This window comes from Cebus imitator, unplaced genomic scaffold (genome assembly GCF_001604975.1).
Source record: "Cebus imitator isolate Cc_AM_T3 unplaced genomic scaffold, Cebus_imitator-1.0 Scaffold65, whole genome shotgun sequence".
Taxonomy (NCBI): Eukaryota; Metazoa; Chordata; class Mammalia; order Primates; family Cebidae; genus Cebus; species Cebus imitator.
The window spans coordinates 6,490,405-6,517,951 of record NW_016107380.1 but is presented as its reverse complement, the minus strand read 5'-3'; the positions used below and the strand labels follow the sequence as shown (position 1 = coordinate 6,517,951).

At 40.2% G+C, this 27,547-nt stretch overlaps 1 protein-coding gene across 1 annotated transcript; it reads right to left on the bottom strand.

Moving 5' to 3' along the window:
* Positions 1 to 1,138: 1,138 nt before the first annotated feature.
* IL22RA2 (interleukin 22 receptor subunit alpha 2) lies at positions 1,139 to 24,290 on the bottom strand. Its single transcript, XM_017530383.2, has 6 exons — positions 24,120 to 24,290; positions 20,233 to 20,364; positions 17,228 to 17,363; positions 13,897 to 14,075; positions 3,852 to 4,021; positions 1,139 to 1,948 (listed from the first exon to the last, which is right to left on the bottom strand). Exons 2-6 carry the CDS (start codon positions 20,291 to 20,293, stop codon positions 1,802 to 1,804), a joined length of 693 nt encoding a protein of 230 aa, XP_017385872.1. The 5' UTR covers positions 20,294 to 20,364; positions 24,120 to 24,290; the 3' UTR covers positions 1,139 to 1,801.
* Between the last annotated feature and the right edge of the window lie 3,257 nt (positions 24,291 to 27,547).

Here is a 27,547-nt window from a genome sequence, read left to right as displayed (position 1 = left end):
AACAAACATTCCAAAATGCAAAGCAAAAAATTAAAGGATTTATTGAAATAGTGTGAAAATATACCCCCAACACAAGGAAGAAGATGACAATTATGATTTTCACAGAGTATTTTGTACTTGCCTAAGCACAAAAGCAAAACCAGAGCAAGGCAAACAACATACGAACAAAACCTGATGTTATCACTTTCATGAAAAAATTGTACATGAATTTTTTTTTTTTTAAGTCAGGCTTCAGGATTCCTGAATTGCATTCACTAAAATGCTGTTTGAAATTTTACTTACTCCCCACCCACCCCACTGCTCTTGATTCATCACCCTCCCCACAAAAGGCAAAAAAGGTAGTAAGTAAAACATAAATAATACGAATTCAAAAACAGAGATCAAAGTAAATTTTTTTTCAGTCTCCGCATCTATGCTCAAATCAATGTTTTCTGACCGTACAGTGAAGCAAGGAAACCAGTTCTCTAGCTCTTGCTCCTCTGCCTCTCCTTCCCTCCCCCACCAATACATTTCTGAACATTTTTTAATCCATTCATCACTGAGTACCTGTATATAACTGGAAGCACCGACTATATTGTTATCACACTTTGGAGCAATTTTCAAGGGGAATTGTATAAGTGTTCTCTGATATGTATCTCCGCACTAGAAAGACAACCTTAAACATACATAACGACTAAGTCTCAAGTGAAGAAGGCGGCTTTCTGTTGATCACGCTGAGCCTTAGGCCACCAGATTGCTACTCAGGAGAGGCAGATGGGCAGGAGGGGCCAGTTTGGAGGGCTTTGTCTCGCTCTATAGTCTCTGTAGGCATCTACCAACAGCAGTTCTTCTCCTGCTACCCCTGTGTGCTTCCAGCTTCAAGCTGAGTTCTCTGCTTAGACTCCGGCAGTTCCCAATAAACCACCATTCATGGGATCCTCCTATGTAGAGATGAGGAAGGCACCACAAGCAAGATAGTCTTGGCCAGAAGAGTTGAGTAATGGGGTTTCTTTACTTCTTTGTCGCTAAAAAGTATTACATTTAATTTTGAGAATAAAGATAAATTATTCTAAGACAGGATTAAAAACTAAACAAAGAAAAAACAGAAAAGAAAATTTTAATGTATGTTTTAAATGAGGGACAATTGCGTTGAGTAGACTTCCTTATTGTTGATAGTCTTAATTCAGCTATCAATCCAGAAATCATGAGATATTTTTAGCCAAAAACCTGTTCTTATTTAAAGAGAATAGAATTTGAAACAAAATTTTGATTCATTTAGTAGAAATATTTAATAAGAAATACATATTTAAAAAGTATATTCATAGAAAATAGAAATATGTGAAAAATATTCATCCATATAGAAATTTTAAATTGGTATAACAATGCCAATTTAACTGGCTCAATAAGAGAGTGAAAAACGATTGCTTCGGCACTGCCTCAGTCTATAACGCTATTTTCAAAAAATTATTTCAACATTTTCTTAAATACTATTCCTTGGTTGTTAAATTTTTATTTTGCTGTCTTAGAAGAATGAAAGTTGTTATCAGGGATGTTATATTCAGAAATAAAGTTCCGAATTTCATAGCACCCTTTATTCTCTGCCTCGTCTTTTAAATTTTGATTTTTGGAGAGGATGTTGCTCAAATATAGTTTATAAATGAAATATAAAGGAGAAAGAATGGATAAACGAAGAAGTCCCCAAGGTGTAACAGTGAATATTGCTTTAAGAAAATACAAAACAACTTTAAATAAGATCCTTCAAACATGAGTCATCCCATTCTCAGGGAGCTTGAGCATTTCCACATTGTTGAGTGCCCACAAGTCATGGAGTCTCCACACATCTCTCTTCACTTCTCTGACTTCTGTCTAACATGGGCTGATATATTTCAGCCACTACACAGTAGCTGGAGTGTGGTGGTAGAGCTTCAATTTCAACAACTCTGTGAGTCCCTTCATAAACCTTTTTCTCCTACACACAAGAGAGAAAAAAATCAGATGACAGGTGGTTGCCATTAAACCAGAGCTGTATTTTTGTTTAAATTAACAAGTTGTACATGGTCACAGTTGTGGCTGGGTTGTGGGATTTCTTCCTAGACACACCTTTCTTCCCTAGAGTCCTAGGCCATAGCTTGGTAAAGGGAGAGGGCAAGTGGCCGTGTAGGTGAACCTGACTTCTCTTTGAGGGCTGGGAGCTGGTTGACCCTGTGGTTAGAGTCTTCCTTTTAAGAATTTTGTTTGTTTTTTTGAGACATAGCTTCAGTCCGTCACCCATCCTGGAGTGCAGTGGCACTATTTTGGCTGACTGCAAGCTCCACCTCTCTGGTACAAGGGATTCTCGTGCCTCAGCCTCCCCCGAGTAGCTGGGATTGCAGACGTGCACTACCATGCCCGGCTAATCTTTGTATTTTCATTAGAGATGGGGTTTCACCATGTTGGCCAGGCAAGTCTAGAACTCCTGACCTCAAATGATCAGCCTGTCTCAGCCTTCCAAATGCTGGGACTACAGGCATGAGCCACCCTGCCTGGCCATCTTTTTAAGAATTTGAAGTGTGAAATGAGAATGGTGTAGATGAGCAGAGCTGACTGTAAGCATGCAACTGTGGCCGCAGGGAGACAGAAAGTCTGAGAGACAGAGCAGGATCCCTTAGGACTACTTCTATTTCCCTTCTCAGTCACCGCTAAGCCTGCGGGCACTCCATGTCCTGCTTCTGTCCCCGAGATTGTTTGCCTATCTCCTAATAATCCCTCCCCTCCTCTTTTCCTCCTCTTTTGTTTCTAAACAAGTTGAATTGGGGTTTCTGCACCTTACAGTAAAAAACCCCTCATCTTAGAAGATGCCAAAAAAGGAACATATTCAGTTATCCACCAAATCCAGACCGAAGCACTGATGGTGGATTAGAATACCACAGCAAGGCCGGGCATGGTGGCTCATGTTTTTGATGCCAGCAGTTTGAGAGGCCAAGGCAGGTGGATCAGTTGAGCCCAGGAGTTCAAGATTAGCTTGGCAACATGGCCAGACTCGCCTCTACTAGAAGTACAAAAAACATAGCTGGGGATGGTGGCACACACCTGTATTTGGGGTGCTACTTGGAAAGCTGAGGTGGGAGGACCATTTGAGCCCAGGATGTCAAGGCTGTGGTGAGCTGTGATTGCACCACTGCATCCAGGCTGGGTAACAAAGCCAGACCCTGTCTCAAAAAAAAAAAAAATCAAAAATCACAGCAAAACACATAAATATATAATCATGTGATTCAAAAAGTAAGGTGTGAGGCTGGGCATGGTGGTTCATGCCTGTAATCCCAGTACTTTGGGAGGCTGAGGCAGGGGTATTGATTGAGGGCAGGAGTTTGACACCAGCCTGGGCAACATGGTGAGACCTTGCATCTCCAAAAAAAAAAAAAAAATGCTGGATGTGATGGTGCAAGTCTGTAGTCCCAGCTACTCAGGAGGATGAAGCAGGAGGATCACTTGAGCCCAGAAGTTAGAGGCTCCAGTGAGCTATGATTACCACTGTACTCCAGCCTGGGTGACAGAGTGAAATCCACTCTAAAAATAAATAAATAAAATAAGCTATGCAAAGTCCGTACAAATAAATATTTGTGGCAGTCACATGGAATTCAGTACTGTTAATACCAGTCTTTAGATGTGCAGGGAAGACTGTGGAGACAAACCGCAGGACCGAAAGGGCACGCACATATTCTGATGGTGATGCCAGCACAACCGGGGATTAAAGCTGGTTGAGAGCAAGAAGGAATTAAAGATAAGAAAAAATAAGAGGAGGCAGAGTAGCAGAAGAGGACATCTACTATGACCAAAATATTGCTTAAAGAAACAAGAAAAAACACTAAATAAATCTATTTATCTGAACTTACCTTTTCTAGTGAATTGTTAATTATAAAAACTCGATATACTAATTCATAGTAGTCTTCTATAGATACATTTTTTTCCTTTTGGTATCTATATGGTAAATTTGGAGCATGGAGAATTACCAACAACGATCCATTGACTTGAGTTATATTCATAACTGGAGGATCTATTTTTGCTGGAGAAAAATAATAAAATTTTGACAAATCATCAAAGGAATGTATTATATACAGACACATTATGTATAATGACAAATCAACATTAATCCAGAAATCTGACTTCATAAAAAGTTATTATGAAGAGATACTCCTGACATCTAAAACACAAATATCTGAGAAGTTTCTTTGAAGATAATTTTTTATTTGCAAAGACCAACACTTTCTGTTTCGGCTTTAGAAGGACATTTATCAACAGTTTCCATAGCTCTCAGTTATTGTTTTGGAAAGCGAAATATGAAAACCTATTTGAGGAGAGGTCAGAGACTAAGGCAAATATTATATAGGTCTTCAAGCATGTAAAATTTCAAAGCAGCTCTAAAACCGTTTGAAGACTTATAGCTATAAAATTCAACAGGATTATGTCTCATACTCTGGAATAGTGTTGGAAGAGGCAAAAGAGAGAATCTTTGGCTCATGCATTTTATTACCAATAATCAAAATCATTATAAAATAAGAAAGAGAATTCGATAGTCACTTTAATTGTCCCAGATTCATTATAGTATTGCTAAGTATGAATCTGTGGTTTTCTTGTGTGGTATTTATCGTACTTTCTATTTATAGATTTACATCTTTTATAATTCTTTAAAATTAACCATTCTTCCTCTCTCTCTGCATCTCTGCCTCTTTCTCTCTCCCTCTATGTGCATGTGTGTCTGCACACACGAACACACACACACACACATACACACATACATAGATACGTGCTATTCTTTTGGAATTTCAATTCATCATCTGTTAGAATTTCTTATTCTGTTTTCCATGTGTCTTAACCTCTTTAAAATTTGTTTCATCTGTCTTCCTAGTTGTTGCATTTTGTCTGATATCTTCAGACCTGTCTTCCAGCCCACCAATTTATTCCTGTTATGGAAATAAATATATATTTTTTAAATTTTAATGATTATGTATTTTTCATTTCTGTGGGATTTATTTGGATCTCTTTCAATCAACCTGGTCTTGAAACCAATAATATTTTGTCCTTTGATGATGATTTTATTCCCTCTGCTATAAGTTTAAACATATTCATTTTATTATCTGATTCTAAGTTTGCAAATGCTTGAAGTGTTGTTCAGGTTAGTGCTCGTTTCTTACAAACTTGCATGTGGTCTTTATGTTTTCTTGTAAGCACAGGTTAAAAGTTGATATTTTCTTTTTTATAGTTTTGGTTTGAATTTTTAAATTTTAAATAATTTTTGTTGACCTATAAGATAGATACAGACAAATAAATATAGATTTGACTCAAAAGTCTTTACAAACAAATATTCCTGTATAGGAAACACCAAGATCAAGAAAGAACATTACAAACAGCCAGAAGCCTCCTTTATGTTTTCTCCAATTACTCAACCCCAGGAAAGTAAGCATAGTTACTCCACTGAACTGCACCATGGGTGTAAATCAAATGACCACATATGTGTTGGGTTGCTCTGAACTCTGGTTTAAGAATTCGGCTTTGCTTCTGGAGGGTGTTCTGTGGCACCATCAACCTGGCACAATCTTAAGTTGATGTTTTCTGAAACATGAAAATTGTATATGTAGGCTGGGCGTGGTGGCTTATGCCACCACTGGCACTTTGGGAGGCCAAGGTGGGCAGATTGCTTGAACTCAGGAGTTTGAGAGCAGCCTGGGCAAAGTGGTGAAGCTGCATCTCTACCAAAACAAAAAGAAAAAAACAAAAATTAGCCGGCATGGTGGCATGCATGCCTGTAGTCCCAGCTATTCGGGTGGCTGCAGTGGGAGGCTCACCTGAGCCCAGGGAGGCTGAGGCTGCAGTGAGCTATGATCATGCCACTGTACTACAGCTTGGGCGTTAAAAAACAAAAACAAAAATAAAACATAAAAAAAGAAAATTGCACATGAATTTGAATCTCAAACATTTATGAATTTAGGGGGCGCTAGATTCTTAGCATTGTAAAGATGGAAACACACAAATTACTTTTCTCTCTTTATTGAAAGGTTTTCTTAGTCTCCTTTTTTTGTTTGTTTGGTTTTGAGGTTTTTTTTGAGACAGGATCTCATTAGGTTGCCCAGGCTGGTCTCGAACTCCCGTACTCAAGTGGTTCTCCCTCAGCTTCCTGAGTAGCTGAGACTACAGGTGCATGCCACCAAACCCAGGCTAGTCTGTCTTTTTATTGACAGTGTAACCCTTGGAGGTTCTAAGATTTTTGTTGGGGTATTTGTTGTAACAGACTCCCTGCCTTGTGCTGGCCTAAAACCTTGCCTTTTGTCCTAGGAGTGGCTGTTACCACTCAGGGTCTAGTTCCCACGTCCAGCACATGCCCTCAGGTCAGCTCCGGCTTCACTATGTTTATCCTCTGCGTCCTCTTTATTTCTGTTTACTTTGTTTTGGCCCCCGAGAATTCCCTTTATTTTCATTTTTGCTTCTCTGTGGAGTTCGGAAAATGTGTTTTATTTTATCCAGAATTTCTTAGGGTTTTCGAAGAGGAGAGTTTCCTACTCCCAGGCTATTTAATTTAGAACCATAGCTTTTTAAATCACTTTCCAACTATATTGGACATTTTCCTAATTGCTCGAAGGAAAAGGAATTCTCCCTTTGTTTACACTTGAATCCTCCAAACCAGTGGATACTTAATCTCATTTATGCTTCCCATGCTCCAAATTCAGCTGACCACCATAGAACACTTACCTACCACTTGTGAGGTGAGAATGAATCACTGCTCACTTTCATAGGAGAATATCATGCATGATCAATTTTCTCCCAGATAAAAACACACTTCTAACATTCTTGTCACATATTTAGCACGCAAAAAACCGCCTTTCTTGTGTGTGACCCAGGTGTTTAGAACTCAATTGGTAGAAATTCGTTGAAGATAAATATGACAGGATTAAATATTATTGTGTATTTTTTTTCTAAAATATTTATATTTAAGCCAGATATCTTCTTCCCCTTCTGGCCCAAACTATAATTACTGAAAATTTTTCTTTTATTAATTTTTTTAAAAATCATTTACACATATTTTATTTTCTTGTTTGACATCACTGGGGATCTTCCTAATTATGCATGGATTAGGTTAATATTAAAAAAAGTTTTTAAAGACCAGGCATGGTGGCTCATACCTGTAATCCAAACATTTTGGGAGGCCAAGGCCGAAATAGAATTGATCAAGGCCAGGAGTTTGAGATCAATCTGGGTGAGGTCCGGGCAAGACATCATCTCTACAAAAAAATTTTGAAAATTAGCTGGGCAAAATGGTATGTACCTGTAATCCCAGCTACTTGGGAGGCTGAAGCTAGAGGATCACTTGAGCCTAGGAGGCTGAGGCTGCAGTGAACTATGACCATGTCACTGCACTCTAGCTTGTGCAATAGAGTGAGACCCTGTTTCTAAAAAAATGATAATTGGCAGGGTGTGGCGGCTCACTCCTATAATTCCAGCACTGTTGGAGGCTGAGGGAGGAGGATTGCTTGAGCCCAGGAGTTCAAGACCACCCAGGGCAACACGGTGAGAGATCATCTTTTGGATTGGAAAGAAATGTTTCAAGATCTTTTTAATATCACCAATTTTACTGCAGCCACAGCCACAGTCTTTCAAGATGCTTATCAAGTAGTAGGAAAAAAGATGTTCTCAAGAGAAACTGCTTTTAAAATGTGCTTCTAGGCATACCAATTTCCATTCCTTGACAACTCCTCACTGCAAGCCTGCCATCCTGTTTCCAAGAATTTTCTTTTAATCATGTACATATGGAACCTGTCTTTTGAATGTATGAATTCATGATCTTACATTTCAATTGTTTAAATGTGATAGTTTACTAAGTACACATCCCTTTTGCAGTGAGGCACACATTTTAGACATTGACCTATCAGTGAGTCAGCCTGTGGACATCACAGGGTTCCTGGTTTGTGATCTGTGATGCTAGATTTTGCAACTGATTGCAAAATCAGTTTTGCAATCATTTGCAAATTTCTTGACTCATTCACTGGATTGTGATTGTATTACAAGATCAAGTCAAAATTAGTTTACCTCGTAGCACTTTACTCTTTAACGGCTCCCTCCTTGAAATATTACCTTTTCACACTATTCATGAACATATCAGCCCACAGATTTCCTCCTATATCTTTGGCTATTCCTTCTCAGCCTTCTTTTAAGATTTTTCTTACTCAGGCATCTTTGGGTGAGAGTCCCTCAATACCTGGTCTTACTCAAAACTATCTCTCACTCAACACTCTCTCCCTAAGCAGTCCTATCAATGCCCACTGTGCTATGTGCATGAAATGACTCACACATTTTTGTCTCTAATAGAGACTTTACCTTTGGGTCTTGGATCTGAAGAGATATGTCCATAAAAGCATCTTAAACTTAACATACTCAAAACCAAACTCATAATCTCTATTACCTTGCATCCCACCAAACTGGTCTTTTTCATAAAACCCCATCAAAAACATCTCAGCGATTCATCTAATTCTGCACACAAGGAACTTAGAGGTCTTCTTTGACGTGTTCTCTTCACCATTATATCTGATCTAGCACCGGCTCCTGCAAATTTTTCTTGCTAAATGTCCCTCCAGGAATAAATTTTCTCTAGTCCTTTTCATCAACCAAATGCTGTCTCCTGTAGATGATTATTAGTAAACCACGACTTCACTTATCCTCATCCAACCCGTTCCCCAAATATAGTCAAAATGATCTTTTCTATACACAAGTCTGATCATGTAGCTCCTGAGTAAAATTACATTTTTCTGGAGGAAGTCACAACTCCTTAAAAATTTCTTGTACCTGGCCTGCCTTTCCAGTCCCAGCTCATTGTGGACTCCTTCCTGCATGCTCTTATTCACTACACCCGTTGTCTTTCAGTCCCTCACGTTTGCTATGCCAGAGGGCCTTTGCAAATGCTGTTCTCTTTGCTTGGAATACTCTATTCTTTGCCTCAAGTGATCCTCCCGCCTCAGCTTCCCAAAGTGCTGGGATTACTGGCATGGAGTCGCTGCACATGGCCTTCACATCTATTTTTAATCCAAGCAATTCTCGGGTCAAATCATATTGAAATCCCACTAAGTATCAAATGCTGCTTTTAACTCAAGAAGTCTTATTTTATTTTATCTTTAAAATCTGCTTTCTCTCTAGATAGACACCATAAATCAGAACTTCTTAATCTAAGATAACATCATGCTGCTCAAAATTGGGTGTCAGAGGAGCCAATGCATGCAGCTGGCTCATTAGTCTATATCACAGATGCCAGGACATGCTGTCCTGAGGACGTAGAAACATGTTTTTTGAAATATGTTCTTCAGAAAGGCTTAGGAGCTGTGGTAAGACGATGCAAAGCTGGGAATGAGGAGGCAGCTGAGTGGATCGTTCCCCTCACTATTGCATCAACAAGAGTAGCAGTTATTTATAGACTGAGTTTCCTATTCTTCTACTAAGAGGCCCTGAAATAAAATAAAATGGCTTTTTAAAGGACCTGGTCTAAAGCTTTTTCTTTCCTTTTCTGATTCTTTTTTAGGGAGAATGGTCATATAGAGAACACACAAACCCGTCTTAACACTATCCCAATTTAAATAGAATTGAGCTAAAGCTGTGTCAGCCAATGTCTTTGGCTATTCATACCTGGCTGGCTTAATGGCACAGACTGGAGAGGGCTTCATTTGATAAGTAAATCTGAATGTGACCCTATTTCTAAGCCTGAATATAAGAATCAAATTGATCTGTGAAATTCCCCCACTGATGTTCATCAGTTTAGTCATGAAATCTCCTTTTCCTCAGCTAGAGAATTGCTAGTTGAGTGTATTGACCTTGAATTTCAGTTTATCAAGAAACAATGTGAGAATTACCATGAATTAGTTTGCTCAACTCTGTTCCACCTCCTGTTAATTAGAGAGTTGGGGGAAAATGCCTTTTTCTGAGTTCAATGCATTTTGTACATGCTCCAATTAACTTGTATCTAATTGGACCTTGCACCAGTTAGAAGAGGTATATGGATGGATCCTTAAGTATTAAGATATAGAATGTGAATATTTCTGTGGTCATATGAATGCAAAGCAAAGGGAGCAAAGGACTCACACTGAAAGGAGGTCTTAAAAAATCTAGGTGGTTAGAGAATTGCAAGGAACTCATAATGTCAAAACAACCTTGAAAAAGATGAACAAAGAGGAGTGCTCACCCTTTCCAATTTCAAAACTTACTACAAAGCAATAGTAATCAAAAGAGTGTGGTATGGGCACAATGATAAATGTATAGATCAATGAAATAGAATTGAAAGTCTGGAAGTAAATCACACTTCTATCCTATTGATTTTCAACAAATGGTGCTGAGGCAACTGGACAGTCATATGTCAAAAAATAATATTGGACCCTTACCTCACACCAGATACAAAAATTAACTCAAAATGAATCAGACTTAAATGTAAGAGATAAAAGCATTAAACTTTTAGAAGAAAATACAGGGTAAATCTTCATGATTTTGGATTTGGCAAAGGATTCTTAGATAAGACACCAAAAGCACTAGCAACAAAAGAAGAAATAGAGAAATTGGATTTCATCAAAGTTTAAAACTTGGAATCAAATGGTCACATCAAGAAAGTAAAAAGACAATCCACAGAACAGGAGAAACTATTTGAAAATCATATATCTGATAAGGCATTGGTATGCAGATTATATAAAGAACTCTTACAACTCAAAAATAAAAAGATATAATTAAATTTTTTAAATAGGCAAAGGATCTCAATGGACAATTCTCCAAAGGAAGGTACAAAATAGCCAATAAGCATAAAAAAGAAGCTCAACATCATTAATTAACAGGGAAATGCAAATAAAAAACACATGAGATACCATTTTATAACCATTAGGATAGCTATAATAAAAAAAAAGATTGGTTAAAAATGTGGAAAAATCAAAAACCTTATATACTCTTTAATGCAAAACAGTGCAGATGCTTTGAAAACAGTCTGGCATTTTCTCAAATGACTAAACAAAGAGTTACCATGAGACCCAGGCATTCCATTCCTAGGTATATATATTAAAGAGAAATAAAAATGCATTCCCAGTCAGGCATGGTGGCACATGCGTGATAGTCCTTGCTACGTGGGAGGCTGAGGTGGAAGGACTGCTGGAGCCCAGGAGATCAAGACTGAAGTGAGTTATGATTGTGCCACTATACTCCAGCCTAGGTGACAGAGCAGGATCTTGTCTCTCAAAAAGCAAACAAACAAACAAAAAAAGCTCCCACACAAAAATTTTTACATGATTATTCATAGCAGCATTATTCATTATAGCCAAAAGGTGGAAAATCCTAAATGTCTATCAACTAAGGAATAGATAAATAATATGTGGTATATCCATATAATGGATTATTATTTGGCCACGAAAAGGAATAAAGTACTGATACATACTACAACCTGAATGAAGCTTGAAAACATGTTAAGTGAAAGAAGCCAGACACAAAAAATCATGTATTATATAAGTCTATTTAGAGCAGGGAACTCTACAGAGACAGAAAGATTAGTAGTTACCAGGGCTGAGGGCTAGGGGAATGGCAGGACTGGAAAGTGATAGGCAAAGGGTGTGGAATTGCTTTTTGAGGTGATAAAAATGTTCTAAAATTGTGAGGGATGGCTACACATATTTGTGAATATAGTAAAAACCATTAAACTGTATGCTATATGCTTAAAGTATAAGCTGTGTGAATTATACCTCAATAAGACTGTTTAAAAAAAATCTAAGTGGATGCAGTGACAGTCTATTTCCCCAGTGTCCTATAGTTGCTTTATGGACTCCTGAACGAAATAGTTGCATGATGGAGGTTATATACAGACTTAACAATATGGATCTCCTCTTACCAAGGTTGGTCTGACAGTGCCAAGTGTCTAACTTTCCAATAGTGAAGATCCATGTTGAATGCCTAGTATAGTGCCATATTTTAGGGGCTCTCGTCTGCCATCTCATTGCAGGTAGGTTTATTTTTGTTCCCTTCCAAAAGGGTGGAGGAAAGGGACAAGAGACACTGGTTACAGTTTTTCTTTACTGCTGGGTGTAGATTCTGGTTACAGATTCTGTTTATAGATTTGTATTTACTGCTTCAATGCTTTTATCAGCAGACCCTCCCCACTCCTGGGACCACACCCACCCACAGATGTAGTCAATTCCTATTCATGAGCATAGTACTCCACCATACATTGCTTATGAAACAGAACTTAATGCGAAAGGAGTGAAGAAAGCTCTCAGACCTACAGGAATATTGGGTCTTATTGTATATTTGTCACTCAGAAATCCATGACCTTATAGGAAGGTGAAATGCATAATTAAAACTCAGTTTGAGAGACATCTTGTGAAGTGGTATATGAATTGATAAATGCTTCACTAAGCCTGTGGCCAATATATGGTGCTTGTTTCTTCCATGGACAGAATTTACTGGCCTAGGATATCAGAAGTGGAAGTGAGAGGAGCAACGGTCACTGTTACCCATAGTGAACAACTCATGACATTTTTTTGTTTCCCATACACTTGGCCTTGAATTCTGGTTTATAACCAAGGTGGTTTCCAAAAATTGGAAGTCAAGGGTCTCTCCTGATCATTTGTAGCTCCTCGTACCATTTAACCCGCAAAAAGAAAATGAGGTGCTTATATTGTCTGGGGTGATTCTTTCTGATTACCAAGGCACGATACAATTATAAATACAATGGTGTCAGGTGGCAGAATTCTTGGTATCCTCAAGTGTCCCTCTTACAGCTTCTCTATTCAGTGATAAAAATTAATGTACGATTAGGCCGAGCTGTGACAGGAAGCACCAAAAGGACTCAGACTCCTCATGGATAAAGAACTGAAGTGCTGGCTGAAAAGAGTGAATGTTGAGTTTATAATGAGGGAAGAAGTTATAAATATTAATTATGGCTTTGTGATGAGTTGCAATTATGAGGACTGTGGTAAATACCTTAATTTTCTTTCCTGTTGTTTATGCACATCTTTATACCTATACATTAAACCACTTCTCTCTCTTTTCTCTACTATTTTATACAAGGTCTGTTGGTAATGGTTAAGTTTATCACCTACATCTTAGATTATATTATTCTATGATTGTGACTAAACCAGATGAGGAATCAATATCATTCAGGATGGATGATATTTATCTAAGAGAACACTTTTGGTCTGCCTTTTTGGGGAAGTGACTAAAACTTTTAATTTCCTCAACAGAAAATTCTTCTAATATGAGTATTTTCAAGAACTTAACCCTCATATTTGGGAAAGGACTAGGGCACTATGACAAATTCTGCTGCTTAAAAATACTTTTTTGGGGGGCTGGGTGTGGTGGCTCACACCTGTAATCCCAGCACTTTGGGAGGCCAAAGGGGGTGGATCACCTGAGGTCAGGAGTTTGAGACCAGCCTGGCCAACATGGTGAAACCCCATCTCTACTAAAAATACAAAAATTAGTCAGGTGTGGTGGCACACCCTTGTAATCCTAGGTACTCGGAAGGCTGAGACTGGAGAATCACTTGAACCCTGGAGGCGGAGGTTGCAAGCTGAGATTGTGCCACTGCACTCCAGCCTGGGTGACAAAGGGAGACCTACACACACACACACACATACACACGTAGTAACAAATTGATGGAGTGGAGGCTCTGCATTCAGAGCAGCAAATCTGAACCCTGACTTGGATAATACCGGCCATGAGATTTGAGCATTGACCGAAGCCTCTGCATCTAGATGTTCTGGGCTGGAAAATTAGGGTAATAAAAGCTATCTCCTAGAGTTGTTCTGAGAATTAGACCAAATGGAGATAATGATGTAGACCTCAGCAAAGCACAAGGCCTGGTGGTCACTAGCCATGCTCTGGGAGGGCTGTCCAAAAGCAGGAAGAACAACGGCAAAGAAACTCTATGGAACTCACTTTCCCACCAGGGAGTGAATCGTGGCGTCAGGCTCCAGTCTGAGTAGCTCCCAGCTGAGGCCGCTCTCACTCTCCCGTAATAAGGTTCCTGTATGTCTAAGGTTTCATTGGTAAGGTCACAAAAGAGTTCTTGAATACCCCAACAGTCCTCTTTATTTTTCCATTGTCTCTGTCCATACCTGTAGCAGGGAAAAGGCAAAGATCTGAGTTTCTTTTCTCCACTCAAGGAGTCTTCAGTATTTTCAGATGAATAATTCTTTATACCTGATTCTCGTATCAATACCACCATGAAAGCATATGGCTGCTCTTCAGAATCTTTAAAAATATTGCTTCTTATTAACTGTCTCAGTCCATTTTCTGTTGCAATAACTGAATATTTGAGGCTGGGTAATTTATAAAGAAAAGGAATTTATTTCTTAGAGTTTTGGAGGCTAGGAAGTCTAATGTCTAAGTGCCACATCTGGTGAGGGCCTTCTTGCTGATGGGGACTCTCTGCAGAGACTTAAGGTGGCACAGGACATCACAGGGGTTCAAGAGAGATGACTTTTTTTTTTAAAAATAAAAGACCCATTTTTGTGAAAACTAGCCTACTTCCTCATAACACATTAATTCGTTAATTCATCAATGGATGAATCCATTCATGGGGGTAGAGCCCTCATGACCCAATCATCTCCCCAAAGTCCCACCTCTCAATATTGCTGCATTGGGGATCAAGTTTCCAACATATAAACTTTTGGGGGACACATAGAAACTACAGCATTAACTAAAGTGCTGTCTTGCTGGAAGATAAACATCCCGGACATCTCCTGTATCGCTAACATAGGGTTTTATTTTATTTGTTAGTACTCGGCGAAATGTTCTTTCTGGAGTGTGGGCTGACTTCCATTTTTGAATACTCACTCTCCACGTCCTTAACGCTTCTGAGGTTTTGGCTGTTTGTGGTTTTTCTCCACTTCTCCTCAGCATGCTGTTGAATAATGTGGCTGCTTCTGAGAAGTTCCTACCACTTTCCATCCAGGTGTTGCTTACCCAAATATACGATTAATCTGTTTATTGAAAACTGATTGGAACTTGTAGTGAGGACTACGTATGGAGCCCTGTAATTAGGGATTGGGAGAGGGGGAGGGAAACCCCTGAAAAAAGGTAATGAGGCAGAGGGGTTGAATCAGCCTGAGGCCGCCGGGTGTTGTAACAGCCGAAGAGAAGATTCACTTTTTGCTTCCTTACCGGCCGTGAATCAGACCAATGCAAAAAGTGATGGTGGGGAATGAAGAGGGAATTGGAGGCTGGGGAGAAAGTTTTTCAAAATATTTATTAAAAGACTTGAAGTCTAACTTTCTAGACAAATAATAAGGAAGACTAGCAGTATCTGTACTCGGTAATCTACATGTGGACAGCAGTTTCATTCTATCACAATTAAAGCGGAATCACAACATGTATTGAGCATAATTTGATGTTTTAAAATTATTATTTATTTATTTATAATAAGTGTTTAACTTAGCTGTAATGACTGACTTCGTTTTTAATATAAGATCTCGTTGTTCATCCTATTCTAAATGCCAGGGATATAACAGTATAGCTCATGAACTGGATACACTAAAGTGAAAGTTTTCAAAATTCTAAATTTACCTTCTGCTGTTGAAAATCCCTTAGAGACAGGAATGGATTCAGGTATTCTGGAGTCTGAAATTTATATAATCTTAGTCCATTAAGTGTTTCTGTAACAGAACACCTGAGGCTAGGTAAGTTATAAGGAAGAGAGGTTAATTTAGCTCGTGTTCTGCAGCCCAGGAAGTTACAAGAAGTGTGGTGCCAGCATCCACCTGGCTTCTGGTGAGAGCTTCTCATGCTGCATGAGAACATGGCAGAGAAGATCAATGGGAAAAACGGACTGTGGCAGAGGCAACACTCAAGGGGCATCCTGGCTTTACCACAACCCACTCTCATAGAAACATTGCATGAGAACTAATTCAGTCTTGCAAGAGTGACAACTCACTCAACTTCAGCAAGAATGGTAAGCCTTTCACGAGGGCTCCATCCACATGACCCACTTCCAACACCACCACACTGGGGATTACATTTCAACGTGAGTTTTGGTGGAGACAAACTCAAGCCATAGCAGCTTTGGAGTCCTCTTTAAGAAAAGACTTATAAATATAAAATCTTTCCATGGGGTCCTGAAGTTTAATCTTCATTAGATTCCTGGTAATACAGTTTCTAATCTTCTTAGTACTTAGGACCACAAATAGGTCCACTTTTGACCTATTTATACTACTTAAGGGGAAGTATAAAAAGGGTACCAACCTCTACTTCCGACATGCTGGAAGTATCTCCAGCGATGCACAAATCTACTTTTGTAATGGAGAAATGTTCATTGTAAAGATTTGTAAATTTTGCAATCCCCACATAAAATATGTAGAGAGAAGTAGCAATGGTTAAAGATGGAGATGCTTCTGGGGATAGTCCTTCTGAAATTAATTAGCAAAAACTCCGACCTAGACCTGCTCCATGCTGGAGAGACATGGATGAATTTATGGGACAAAAAATGCTATTTTGGCCCATAGCTGCATTTGATTTTCTGAATTTCTTGTGAAAAAACATGAAAGCTAAACTGTAATATCTCCTGTCTCACTGTCAGAGGAGGAAGAGCCTCAACCCCCCTCACCCCCCAGAAATATAGGAGTGGAAAAACCTGCCATTTTCAAATCAGATGTGTTTGTTTCCAGGCCTTGAGCCAGGGAAGGAGTAGATTATATCTGAGCTTTGGCAATGATCCAGCAGGAGTAGCCCGAAGATCATGTGAGGGGAACGTGCAGCAGCGTGCTCCGGTTTGTGTTCATGCTTACAGGAGTCATTCTTGTTTGAAAACAATTTTCTAAACAGTAAATCCACTCTGAAAGTGACTTTTAAATTAAAAACTTATTTTACACATTCACCTCCACGTTTGCCACAACTTAACTTCTTTTTCAACTAGTGATAGTTTCACTCATTGAGTACTTGCTACGTGCTAAATAACTGCTTCCGACATTTGCTTGACAAATCTGTTGAGAACCCACCATGTGCCAGGCTCCACCATGGAGGCAAAGGCTGAGCCTGTGAGGTCTTGGTGCAGGTCTAGGGCTGAAGTAACTGCCCAATGCACTGCACACCATCATGCGTTTTGAATCCCCAGGTAACATTCAGGGGAGACAAGTCACTGCTATCCCAACCTTGGCTTCTTCTCAGCCCCTCTGAAACTGAGAAACAGCTCAGATCCTAACACTCCATTGCATTCTAGAACATGTTATCCCAGTGCTGTCTCTATCAGCTGAAGGAAGCTCAATTTACTTACATTTTGTACTGCACAAAATAGACACTGCTGTTGCCGGTAAGCACCCTCCCAGGCTGCCATTGCAAAATGTTGTGAAAATTTTGGGACTGAAATCGTACCCTCTGAGGCTTCAGAGACTCAAGGGCCGGCTGAGTTCCTAAGATAATAGAAGGAAGAACATTGAACATTGTTAGGAGTACCGTTGTTCCCACCAGTAGTTTCCAATGCAATATCTGCATCAGGATTCCCTGAAGTAGTTGCTCTAAGCGCAGATAGTAGTGGTGGAGCCCAGAAATCAAGATTTTGAATCTCCAATGCAATGACTTTTGAGGCACACTAAAGTCTCAGAATGATGAGTTCCAGATCCTAAACATGTACATGATATCTTCCCACCCTATTTCCCAAGCTGTAGGGGAAGTAAATTGCAGTGAAAAAAATATTGTTCTTATTTGATTCCCAAATAGTGATGAAATATAATGACTGAGAGGAAGGACCCACACTAAGACCACCAACCATCTTCTTAGGAACCTCTATATTAGCGCTACGCAAGCTAAATTTGCTAGGGACCAATTCTGGCTCCAGGCCCTCAGCCCAGCACTCGGTCCCTCCTTTCTCAGGTGCTTGCTCAGTCTCTGTGTCCTGCTTCCAGGTAGGTCTGCCCTTGCTGTCCCACTCCTGAATGGCTGTATTTACCTGCCTGCGTCCTGGCTCCAAGTCTCCAAGCATAATCCCTCAGATGAAATGGCCATGCTAATGAGGAAAACTGCCCAAGACCCTGCTGGGGACCCAGTGTTTCTGAGACTGCTCGTGGCAGGAGATGGGATAATTTGGCACTGGCATGACTTGTGCTTTCTTCCTCAAATCATGCGACATAGGTGGGATGACCTCACTTGCCTTTAGTTGCATAGAGGCAAGATAACTTCGGGAAAATTTGATTTAGGGTTCAAGGTTTCTTTTAAGGGATAAGAAGTTGGGCAGAAGGAGAAGGAGTCAGGAGGCATATCTTGTGTTTCCCCCCTCACCTCATCTTCCGTCACCCTGACCCCTTGTGTTTGCAGCATTGACTCCTTCACTTGCTCCACCATGCCCCCGATGACCCTGCCTTAGGGCCTCAGCACTGGCCCTTCCCTTTTCCTGGTCTGCTCTCCCCGTGGATTTCACGTGGCTCATTTCTCCACCTCCTTCAAGTCTTTGCTCAAATGTAACACCTTATTGAGATGGTGAAAAAATACTCCCAAGCCCATGGTCTCAGCTCTGAACTTTCAAGATTTGTTATTTGAAATGAACAAGGCTGTTTCCTAAGGCCTTTATTCTTACCAACCAAATAGTGTGAATACTGTTATTTGTTTTTTAATTTGTTTTCACTTGTATTTTCTGGACCACCTTCAGTGCATCAAAGGGTGTTGTGTACTTGGAAAGAGTCTACAGCTGCAATTGATTTTGCTCACAAAAATCACCACTTGACTGATGAGCTTTAGAACCTAAAAATTCCAGGAATTTTCAGGAGATGACAGGCACCATTTCCTGAAGGCCTGCCTAGAATTGATTTGCTCACATGAAGAAAGATGGCTTAATGCCCTTTATCTCTCTGTCTATGGATTGCTTCTCTCATTTTTGTAACATCATTGTGACCACTAACAGTAAGAACAATTCGCTCTTCACCAGGCACTGAATGACTTTATCTCCATCAATGCATTTAATTTGCCCAGCTCTTCTGCGAGGAAGGTACTGTGCATCATGGTCTTCCTCTTACAGACTGAAAAAACCAAGCCTGGGAGACCCGAAGGAGCTTTCCGGGCAGCCAGTAGTGAAGCCAGTCTTTTCCCCAGACAGTCTGGCTGCAGAGCCTGCCTCTTTTCTCCAACAGAAAACCAAGAGCAAAGCCATGGGAGAGAGGAGCCAATGAAAGAGGCTGACCAATTAGAAACTGAGGGTGTACTTTATCTTCTTCCTTCTTCCCTCCTCCTCCTTCTTCTTGCTGACATTCATCAAACATCAAACATATATGAGCATTAACTTATATTAAGTACCATGTTCAAAGCTTTACAACTTAATTCCCACAGCCGCCAAGTAAGGTATTTTTATTATTGCATTCTACAGATGAGGAAGCTGAGGCTTTAAAAAATTGCATCTCTTACTCAAGGTTACAGGCTTGGTAAGATGCAGAGCTGGGAACATTTTGATAGCATTTGAATTCTTGCCATATTTTGCTAAATGAGTCCTTGCTATTACCAAGGAACAGAGGCATAGTCTTCTCAAATCCAAACATTTATGGAAGATGAAGGCTGGGATTGCTTTTATGTATTAGTCACCGAACAACTGTACCATCTTGGCAAGTTACTTGAATCACTTACACTGAGAAGTACCCGATTGTGAATTTGGATTCTTATGCTTGCTCAGAAGTATGCAGTGGTGATAAGATGCTCTACACGCCTGAAGTTTCCTCCAAGAATACCAGAAGTGAATTCTCACATGTTGTTTGTGGTCCCTATTCTGTGCCAAGCACTTCTTTAAGCACTTGGCATATATTAATTCATTTAATCTTCACAGTGACCTAGAATGCCCATTCTCCTGATGAGGAAATTGAGGCACAGGGGTGTTAAATAAATTTCCCAAGTTTTCCCATATGGTAAAATGGCAGAGCTGAAGTCCAGACTATGACAGTTTGGCTTAGGAGCCTGTGCTGGTAACCACCATGATATAGTGTTCCTTCAAGGTAAAAGACATTCTAAAGTGAGTGAGAGCCAGAGAGAGAGAGAGAGAGAGAGAGAGAGATGTACATTTGTTCTGTATGAAGTCTCTGCACCCTCTAGAGTGCCTTTTCTTTAGTGAGTACTCACTAAGTACATGTGGGGTCTTTCAAGCTGCAGATAGACACTAACCCCATGCCTGTTCTGGTCATTTAGTGACATCGAAAGCTGCAGCCTTTATAAAGTCCAAAAAAGCATGAGTGCCGTTTCTAACAGATCCTTGATCTGACTGAGATGACAAAGCTATGAGCAATTAAAAAGAAACAAAGCACTTACCTGCTACACCAGTCAGGAAGAAACTGATGAGGAAGCCTAGAAAGCAATGTTTAGGCATCATGGTTGCAAGTGAGACTGTTCAGGCAACCAGTGTTCCCTTTAATGAGAGGCAGCTCGGGACCAAAGAGGAAACTATAAATCCGAAAGCAGACCATCGCTCCTGGTTTAACCAAAGGCAGATGGTTCCGTGAAGCAACCACAGTTTTATTTCAATACTACATTATATTATTTTACTTTAGGAGAATTATGAAAGTATAAAAACCACTTCAAAAAACGTTTGCTGTCACTTTTACCTGGAAGCTCGTTTTTATTGGGAAGCTTGTTTTTTTTTGGGACTTCATTAGCTGTGGAAAGGCAAGATACTGAGGATGGGCAGACCCGAAGGGCAGGGCAGTGCAGGAGTTGTGCAAGTGGCAAGCAGGTGGTTGAATGAAAAGACTCATGGGGCCTTAAGGGAATCTGGCCCCAGGAAGTGGAGAGGCTGCCAAGGACGAGGAATTGGCTGCCAGGGTGATTTTGAGTAATATGCTTGGCAGTTGCAGCTATCAGGGCCCCCGGCAGTGATTCAATGCAAGAGGGGTCTCTCACTGATTCTTCTTTTTCCTCCCATTTTGGTAGCTCCCCAGTTCATCTCCCTGCTATGCCCTATACCCTCCTGCTGCCTCTGGCTCTCCCTGGGGCTCCCTGCCGTACTCTTCAGCCTTCCCCACTCCATGGTGGTCCTGGGCTCCGTTTAGCTAATGCCCCTTCCTCTTCCATTTCCACACCCAGTCTCCAGCGAGCTGGAAAAAGATTTGAGCCTGTCAAACCACATGATTCCTTAAAAAGATGAGTGGGGAAGACACTCCTTTTGAACTACAGTAGATCTTTTTCACATCGTCTTTGAAATCTGATTGAACCGGGTCATCTGTTTCATTCTTCTTACCATTTTTTTCTTACTACGTGTGTTTAGAGGAACTAAAATGACACATAAAAGCACAAAAAAGTACAAAAAAGTCATGTTCCACAGTGAGCTGGTCTGTGCAAACCTATCCTTAAAGTCCAAGGAAGCTGAGAGGCCAAAGAAAGAGGCTGATATATCCAGTTTCTCAGAAAGCAACATTTCATAGGGACTTATGAACAGCCATGTGTGTGTCCTGGACAGTGGCCAGACAAGATGATGGATCCTCACCCCATTACCCTGTAGACCCAGGGTTTATATAGCACGGGGAAAAGGCATGCATGATTCAGAAGGGATGTGGGCGACAACTGAAGTACAATAACGTCGAGGTCATTTTCACCTACAGGCAGGACTTATGACAAGTATATGCTCTCATACAAGGAAGAACAGATAAACCAGAAATCTTAGAAGCCTCCTGGAACAGGGATTAATCAGCAGTCAGCATGGCAGATTAGCATCTAAGATGGAGTTGCTTTGGCTTCCACAATTCATAAAGGTTTTTTGTTGTTGTTGTTGTTGTTGTTAAAAAGAAAGGCTCTTTAAATCAAAAGGGGAAATGTATACCGACTTCTATTTTCTCTTGTATAGTCTCTTTCAAGTTCTTGGTAGAATAGCTCCTTTAGTAGGGAATAATGATGGCTGCTAAGCAGTATCCATCTGTCCACCCATCCAATAACATTTAACAAATATTTGTTGTCCCACCGTAAACTAGGAATTGTCTCAGCAGCAAGGATGCAGCAGCAGATAAGACAGACATTGCCTTGCCTTCTGAAGCTCGCGTCTAAAGGGAAAGTAGATAATAAGGAGCTACGGCAGGATTACGACTTCTCTCCATCTAACCTTCTCTGTCTCTTTCTTCTCCTTCTTAAATGGGAGACAAAAAATTCAGAAGCCGCGTTGCAAAGCCACTTTGCCTCCCACCCTCCACCACACCATTAACCAAGACTAGAATGTAGAAGGGGAAGTGGGCAAAATAAAAGCGCTAAAAGGAGAGGGGTGGGTGCTGCTGATGTGGAGGAGGCAGAGTCTTCAAAGAGAGAGGGAAGGATGGGACAACAGACAGGAGCAGGAGTTGTTCTCAAGTGTGGACCCTCCATCCCAACCCCATGACTCAGCACCTGTGAACATTTCTAGACACTCGGGTACCTGAGACTGTGAGGCCTTGGGTGGAGCTGGGGCTGTGCAGGGAAAACCTCATTCCTGATCAAAGCGTCTTAGAAGAGAGCCTATCATCTAGAAAGTTCCTGAGAAACCAGATCCCAGTGAGGCTGGCCAGTACCATTTGTCATTTAACAAAGTTCAGTTATTGGAGGGCAGTTGCGATGCATGCTTTCTGAGGCCAGCCCTACGTGGAAAGGTTTGTGAGGCTGACATCGGGTTTCATAGCCTCAGTTCTATGTCAGACTTCTGAAGTCAAGCTTGTATCTCCTCCAAGTGAAGTCTTTGGTGCTTATAAGGTAGCTTCTGCTTTGAAAGAAGAAACATGCAGCACATTGTATGCTCCCTTTTCATCTCCTCATGTTCCTTAGCTTGCAACCTTCTCAGCACTGTGATTCACTTCCCTGCCAGTGCCCACTGAGTTCTAGATTTCTCAAATTGACTTTGGTATTTTAATGAGGGGTGATAACCTGGGTTTGAACTATTGATGTTCAATAGCTTCGATACCAATAGATCTCATTTTGCTTCAACCAAATTGCTCCAAGTTCCAGCGAAGAATAAAAGGAAAATATTTAAATTCAAGGTTTTATGAGGAGAGCAGCAGAGAATGAAACTGACGTTTCCGCTGGGTTGCTGACTTTGTCAAACAAATGAGGGGAAATTAGGGGGAAGTGGGATAAGCAAAACATATTTAAGAACTGAATTCTCCCCAAAATGTGAGCTTTTGCGCTCTGTTAAATTTCAGAAACCAGGCCAGTCCTGTCACTGTTCGATCAGCTCTAATTGTGTAATAGAACCTGCGTAAAAGCCAACGCTGTCAACACAGCCTCAAGGTAGATGAAAAGATAAAAGTAAATTCTAATTTCCCATCACTCTGGAAGCAGAGGAATTTGTACAGAATTGTTTCAGATGAAATACCATTTGGTTTGGGAAATAAGAAAGTTTTAATCACTAGGGGATTTCTGTTCTGCCTCCTTTTAGGCACGAAAAGTTGGCTTCATTCCGTGCCCTCCCCCAGCTCAGCTCCACCCTGCAGCAGGGAGAGTCCACCTTGACAGTGACAGCGGGTATTTCCATCGTGTTGGGTCTGGAGAGAACTTGCCTAAGCCCCTGCCTTGAACAGACTTGATTCTCTTCTTCCTTTCTTCTTCTGGCTTCCAGCAGACCAACCATTTATCTAATGAAGGAATCATTATTCATTATTTGTAGGTGTGATATGGAATATTGGTTATTATTTTTATTATTTTTTTAGAGCTACCTATCCGAGTATTACAGATGAAATGGCATAATATCTGGGATTGGCTTCAAAATAATACAAAGGGCTGGGAAAGGGGATGACTGTCTACAAGCTGATAATTGTTGAAACTGCGTGTCAGGTTTATTATACTTTACTTTTGTATATATTTAAAATGGTTCATAACAAAGAAAAAAAAATTAAAGCCTTTATCTACAAGATGTGGCTGGGCACGGTGGCTCACACCTGTAATCCCGGCACTTTGGGAGCGGAGGTGCGTGGATCTTTTGAGGTCAGAGTTCCAGACCAGTCCTGTCAAAGTGGTGAAACCCCATCTGTACTAAAAGTACAAAAATTAACCGGGCGTGGTGGCACACGCCTGTAATCCCAACTAGTTAGGAGGCTGAGGCAGGAGAATCTCTTGAACTAGGGTACGAAGTTTGCAGTGAGCCAAGATCGCACCATTGCACTCCAGCCTGGGCAGCTATACAACAAGAGAGTCCACCTCAAAAATAAATAAATAAATAAATGAAAAAATAAATAAGGTTTACCTACAAAATGCTGTCTTTCTTTTGCTAACTTTAATGCAACTTTAGTGTCAATAATAAGATCTAATAATTATGTGACACCATGTTACATTTTTCCCATACATTGTCTTTGTTAATCCTCTTAAGAAGACTGGGAGGTTGGTGTCATTATTCATTTGAAGTTACAGATGAAGAAACTGAGACATAGACAGAGAGATGGAGAGAACTTGACCAGGGCTTTATAGCGAGTAGCGATAAAGTGAGGGCTGAAATCAGATCTGCCTAGCCTCAGGGCCTGAGGAGTATTATAAAACCACTGTTGTGTTATTCTTCACTGTAGTAGACATTCCATAAAGGGATAGAGTGATGTCAAAGATTTGTCCATTGGCTTCTTGAAACATTTATTCACTCAGACAAATGTTTATTGAGCATCTGCTGTATGCCGGGCACTGTGCTGGACATCAGGGATGCAGAAATGAACAAGATGGCAGAGCCAGCCCTCAGGGAGCTGACAGCATTTTCTTCAACCAGGTCTTTGTAGCAAAGAGCTAAATGCTTCTTATTCTTTTTCAGAAAAGTGTTTAAAAACTGGTGTTCAGTATGACCTTGGTGCTGTTCATTGAAAGGAAGTCAGAGCAACTGTATTTCTCCTAGGCCCTTTCCTTCATCCTATGATGTGGTGGGCAGCTGACGTCTTTTAAAAGCTTCATCATGAATGATAATCTGAACACCACCCTTCTCCCTCTCTGGAAAACTATAGACCTATAGAGCCAACAACAGGGAAACAGCTTGTTCTTTCTTATTTGCTGGGCCCTCAGTAACTCCGCCGAGTAACACCTGTGTCCTGTAAGCAACTCTGCATTCCGGAAATGATTGGCATCCAAAAATGCAAAATAATTTTCAAACTTGAATTCAGAAAAGAAAAAGGAATATTGTTATTCAAACACAGGTGATAAGCACAATGACTGATCTGTGTAAGTTTAATTCGGATTAATTTTTGGACTGTGAACACTAATATGTTATTTAAAATCCCACTCATAGGACACAGGGCTTCATGAGGTTAACCTTTCCTGCTCTTCACTCTTATTTTTCTGGATAAAAGATGCTGTTTATTTTGTTTTGACTATTCTTTAAAAAAAAATTGTTTTTTGGCCAAGTACAGTGGCTCACCCCTGTAATTCCAGCCCTTTGGAAGGCCAAGGTGGGTAGATCACAAGGTTAGGAGATTGAGGCTATCCTGGCCAACATGGTGAAACCCCATCTCTACTAAAAATACAAAAATTAGCCAAACATGGTGGTGTGTGCCTGTAATCCCAGCTATTTGGGAGCCTGAGGGAGGAGAATCACTAGAATCCAGAAGGCAGAGTTTGCAGTGAGCTGAGACTGCGCCACTGCACTCTAGCCTGGGTGACAGAGCGAGACTCCATCTCAAAAGAAACAAAACAAACAAACAAAACAAACAAACAAATTTAAATTTATTTCTGAAAACCAAAACAGAAAGGAGTGGTAACTTTTGAAATATACTTATGTTTTTTATTTCAATAGCTGTTCAATCCCGCAAGTGGTTTTTGGCTACATGGATGAATTGCACAGTGGTGAAGCCTGAGATATTAGTGCACCTCTTACTCGAGTAATGTACATTGTACCCAGTGTGTAGCTTTGATTATTCTTCACCCAAGGTCACCTTGAAACCCTTACCAGATATCATCAATCATGCCCATGCACCAGTAAGTTCGTGTGTATTGTTTGATCCTGAAAAGATCTTCGTGGCATAACCAGAATCCAACTGATTGTCACTTCCACGGCACTCGCTTGGGTAACCTGCTATTGTCACCTCTCGTGTGGCCTGTGCACAGCCTCCTGACTGATCCGCCTGCCTGTGTCACTGTCCTCTGTATCAGATGGAGTATTCCTATTCAATGCCAGAATAGAGCCTTTTACTTAGAACCCTGCAATGTCTTCCCATCTCACTCAGATTGAAAGTCAACATTTTTACAGTTCCTTACTATGTAACCAGCCCTATATAATCAGGCCCCATTATCTCTCAATTTGTTTCCTACAACTCTCCTCCCAACCCGTGGTGCTCCCTCCCTCCTTGCTAGTGTGGAGATGTGCCTGGTATGTTGCTGTTTCTCGAACATACAAGGCGCATCTCCACACTAGCAAGGTGCCCTCTGTCTGATGCCCTCCCTGAGACATCCAGGCTCACTCCCTCACCTCCATCATATCTCCGCTCAAATATTACCTTATCTATGACACCCAAAATAGCAGCACTTCTCCCCGCCAGCTTTTCCTAGCAGCTTTATTTGCTTGTTTTCCAAACATTTATCATCACTTGGTAGGCTATGTTTTATTTTATTGTTGCTGTCTAGCTCCCCAACTAGAATATAAGCTCCACCAGGTCAGGGATGCTATGTATTTTGTTCACTGCTTTAACTCCAGAACTTAGGACAAGGCTGGGGACACGGTAAACACTTTTCACAGGTCTAGTGAATCAATAAAAAGGAATGCAATTTTAGCAACTGCCATGAATTTACAAGATTTAAGCTAAAGGAACCAGAAGGGGCTTTTTGCTCTTTATGGTCTGAAGTGGGAGTCCTGAGGAGAAGGGGTTGAAATTCTCTGGACCATGAGGTTACTATGGTCAGAGTCTCACAAGCTCAGACACTCAAGGGGAACACTGACATTTGCAAAATCATGCAATGTTGCAGTCAACTTGTCAGCTGGATAAATTAATCTCTGTGACCTGGGAATTTCCTGCTTCTTAAGGATGGATAGATTTCCCTGAGAAATCATCTGGGTGCTTTTGGAAGTTGGGGGTGGAAAATACAGGGTAGTATTTCTTTGATAATTTTCTAATTCTAATTCTTCTAGAATTAGAATTAATTCAAATTAATTAATTCTAATTAATTAGAATTAGAATTAATTCTAGAATTAGTGTGTTTATATTTTTATCTCATCTAGGTTCAGTTTCTACAAAGTGTATTTTCTTTAGAAGACTATCCTTTTTATTTCATGCCTTTAAATTTATTGGTACAGAGTTGTATAAGTTATTCCTTTATGATTTATTCAATTCTCCTGTTTCTGTGGCTTCCCCTTTTATAATTTCCTGTTTTGAGGAATGATTTTTCCCCTTGTTTTCTTATTTTTTTTTCTTAGTAAGTTGGCTGGTTATTTATCTTTAAATTTCTTTTCAAGGAACCAGATTTTGTAGTTATGTATTCTACTTAAAAACAGTCATGTCTTATTTTTATCTCCTTTATCTTTAAAAATTCCTTCCTTTTGTTTTTCTGTTAATTTGTTGGATTTTTTAAAAATAAAAACTCCTGAGTCAGTCGTTTATTTCATTTGTTTTATTCTTTTATACCAATACAATATTTACACTAGGAATTTCTCTGAAATGTGTAATTTCCTTCATTGGCTCTAAAATGTGATGTTTTCTTTCTTTCTTTCTTT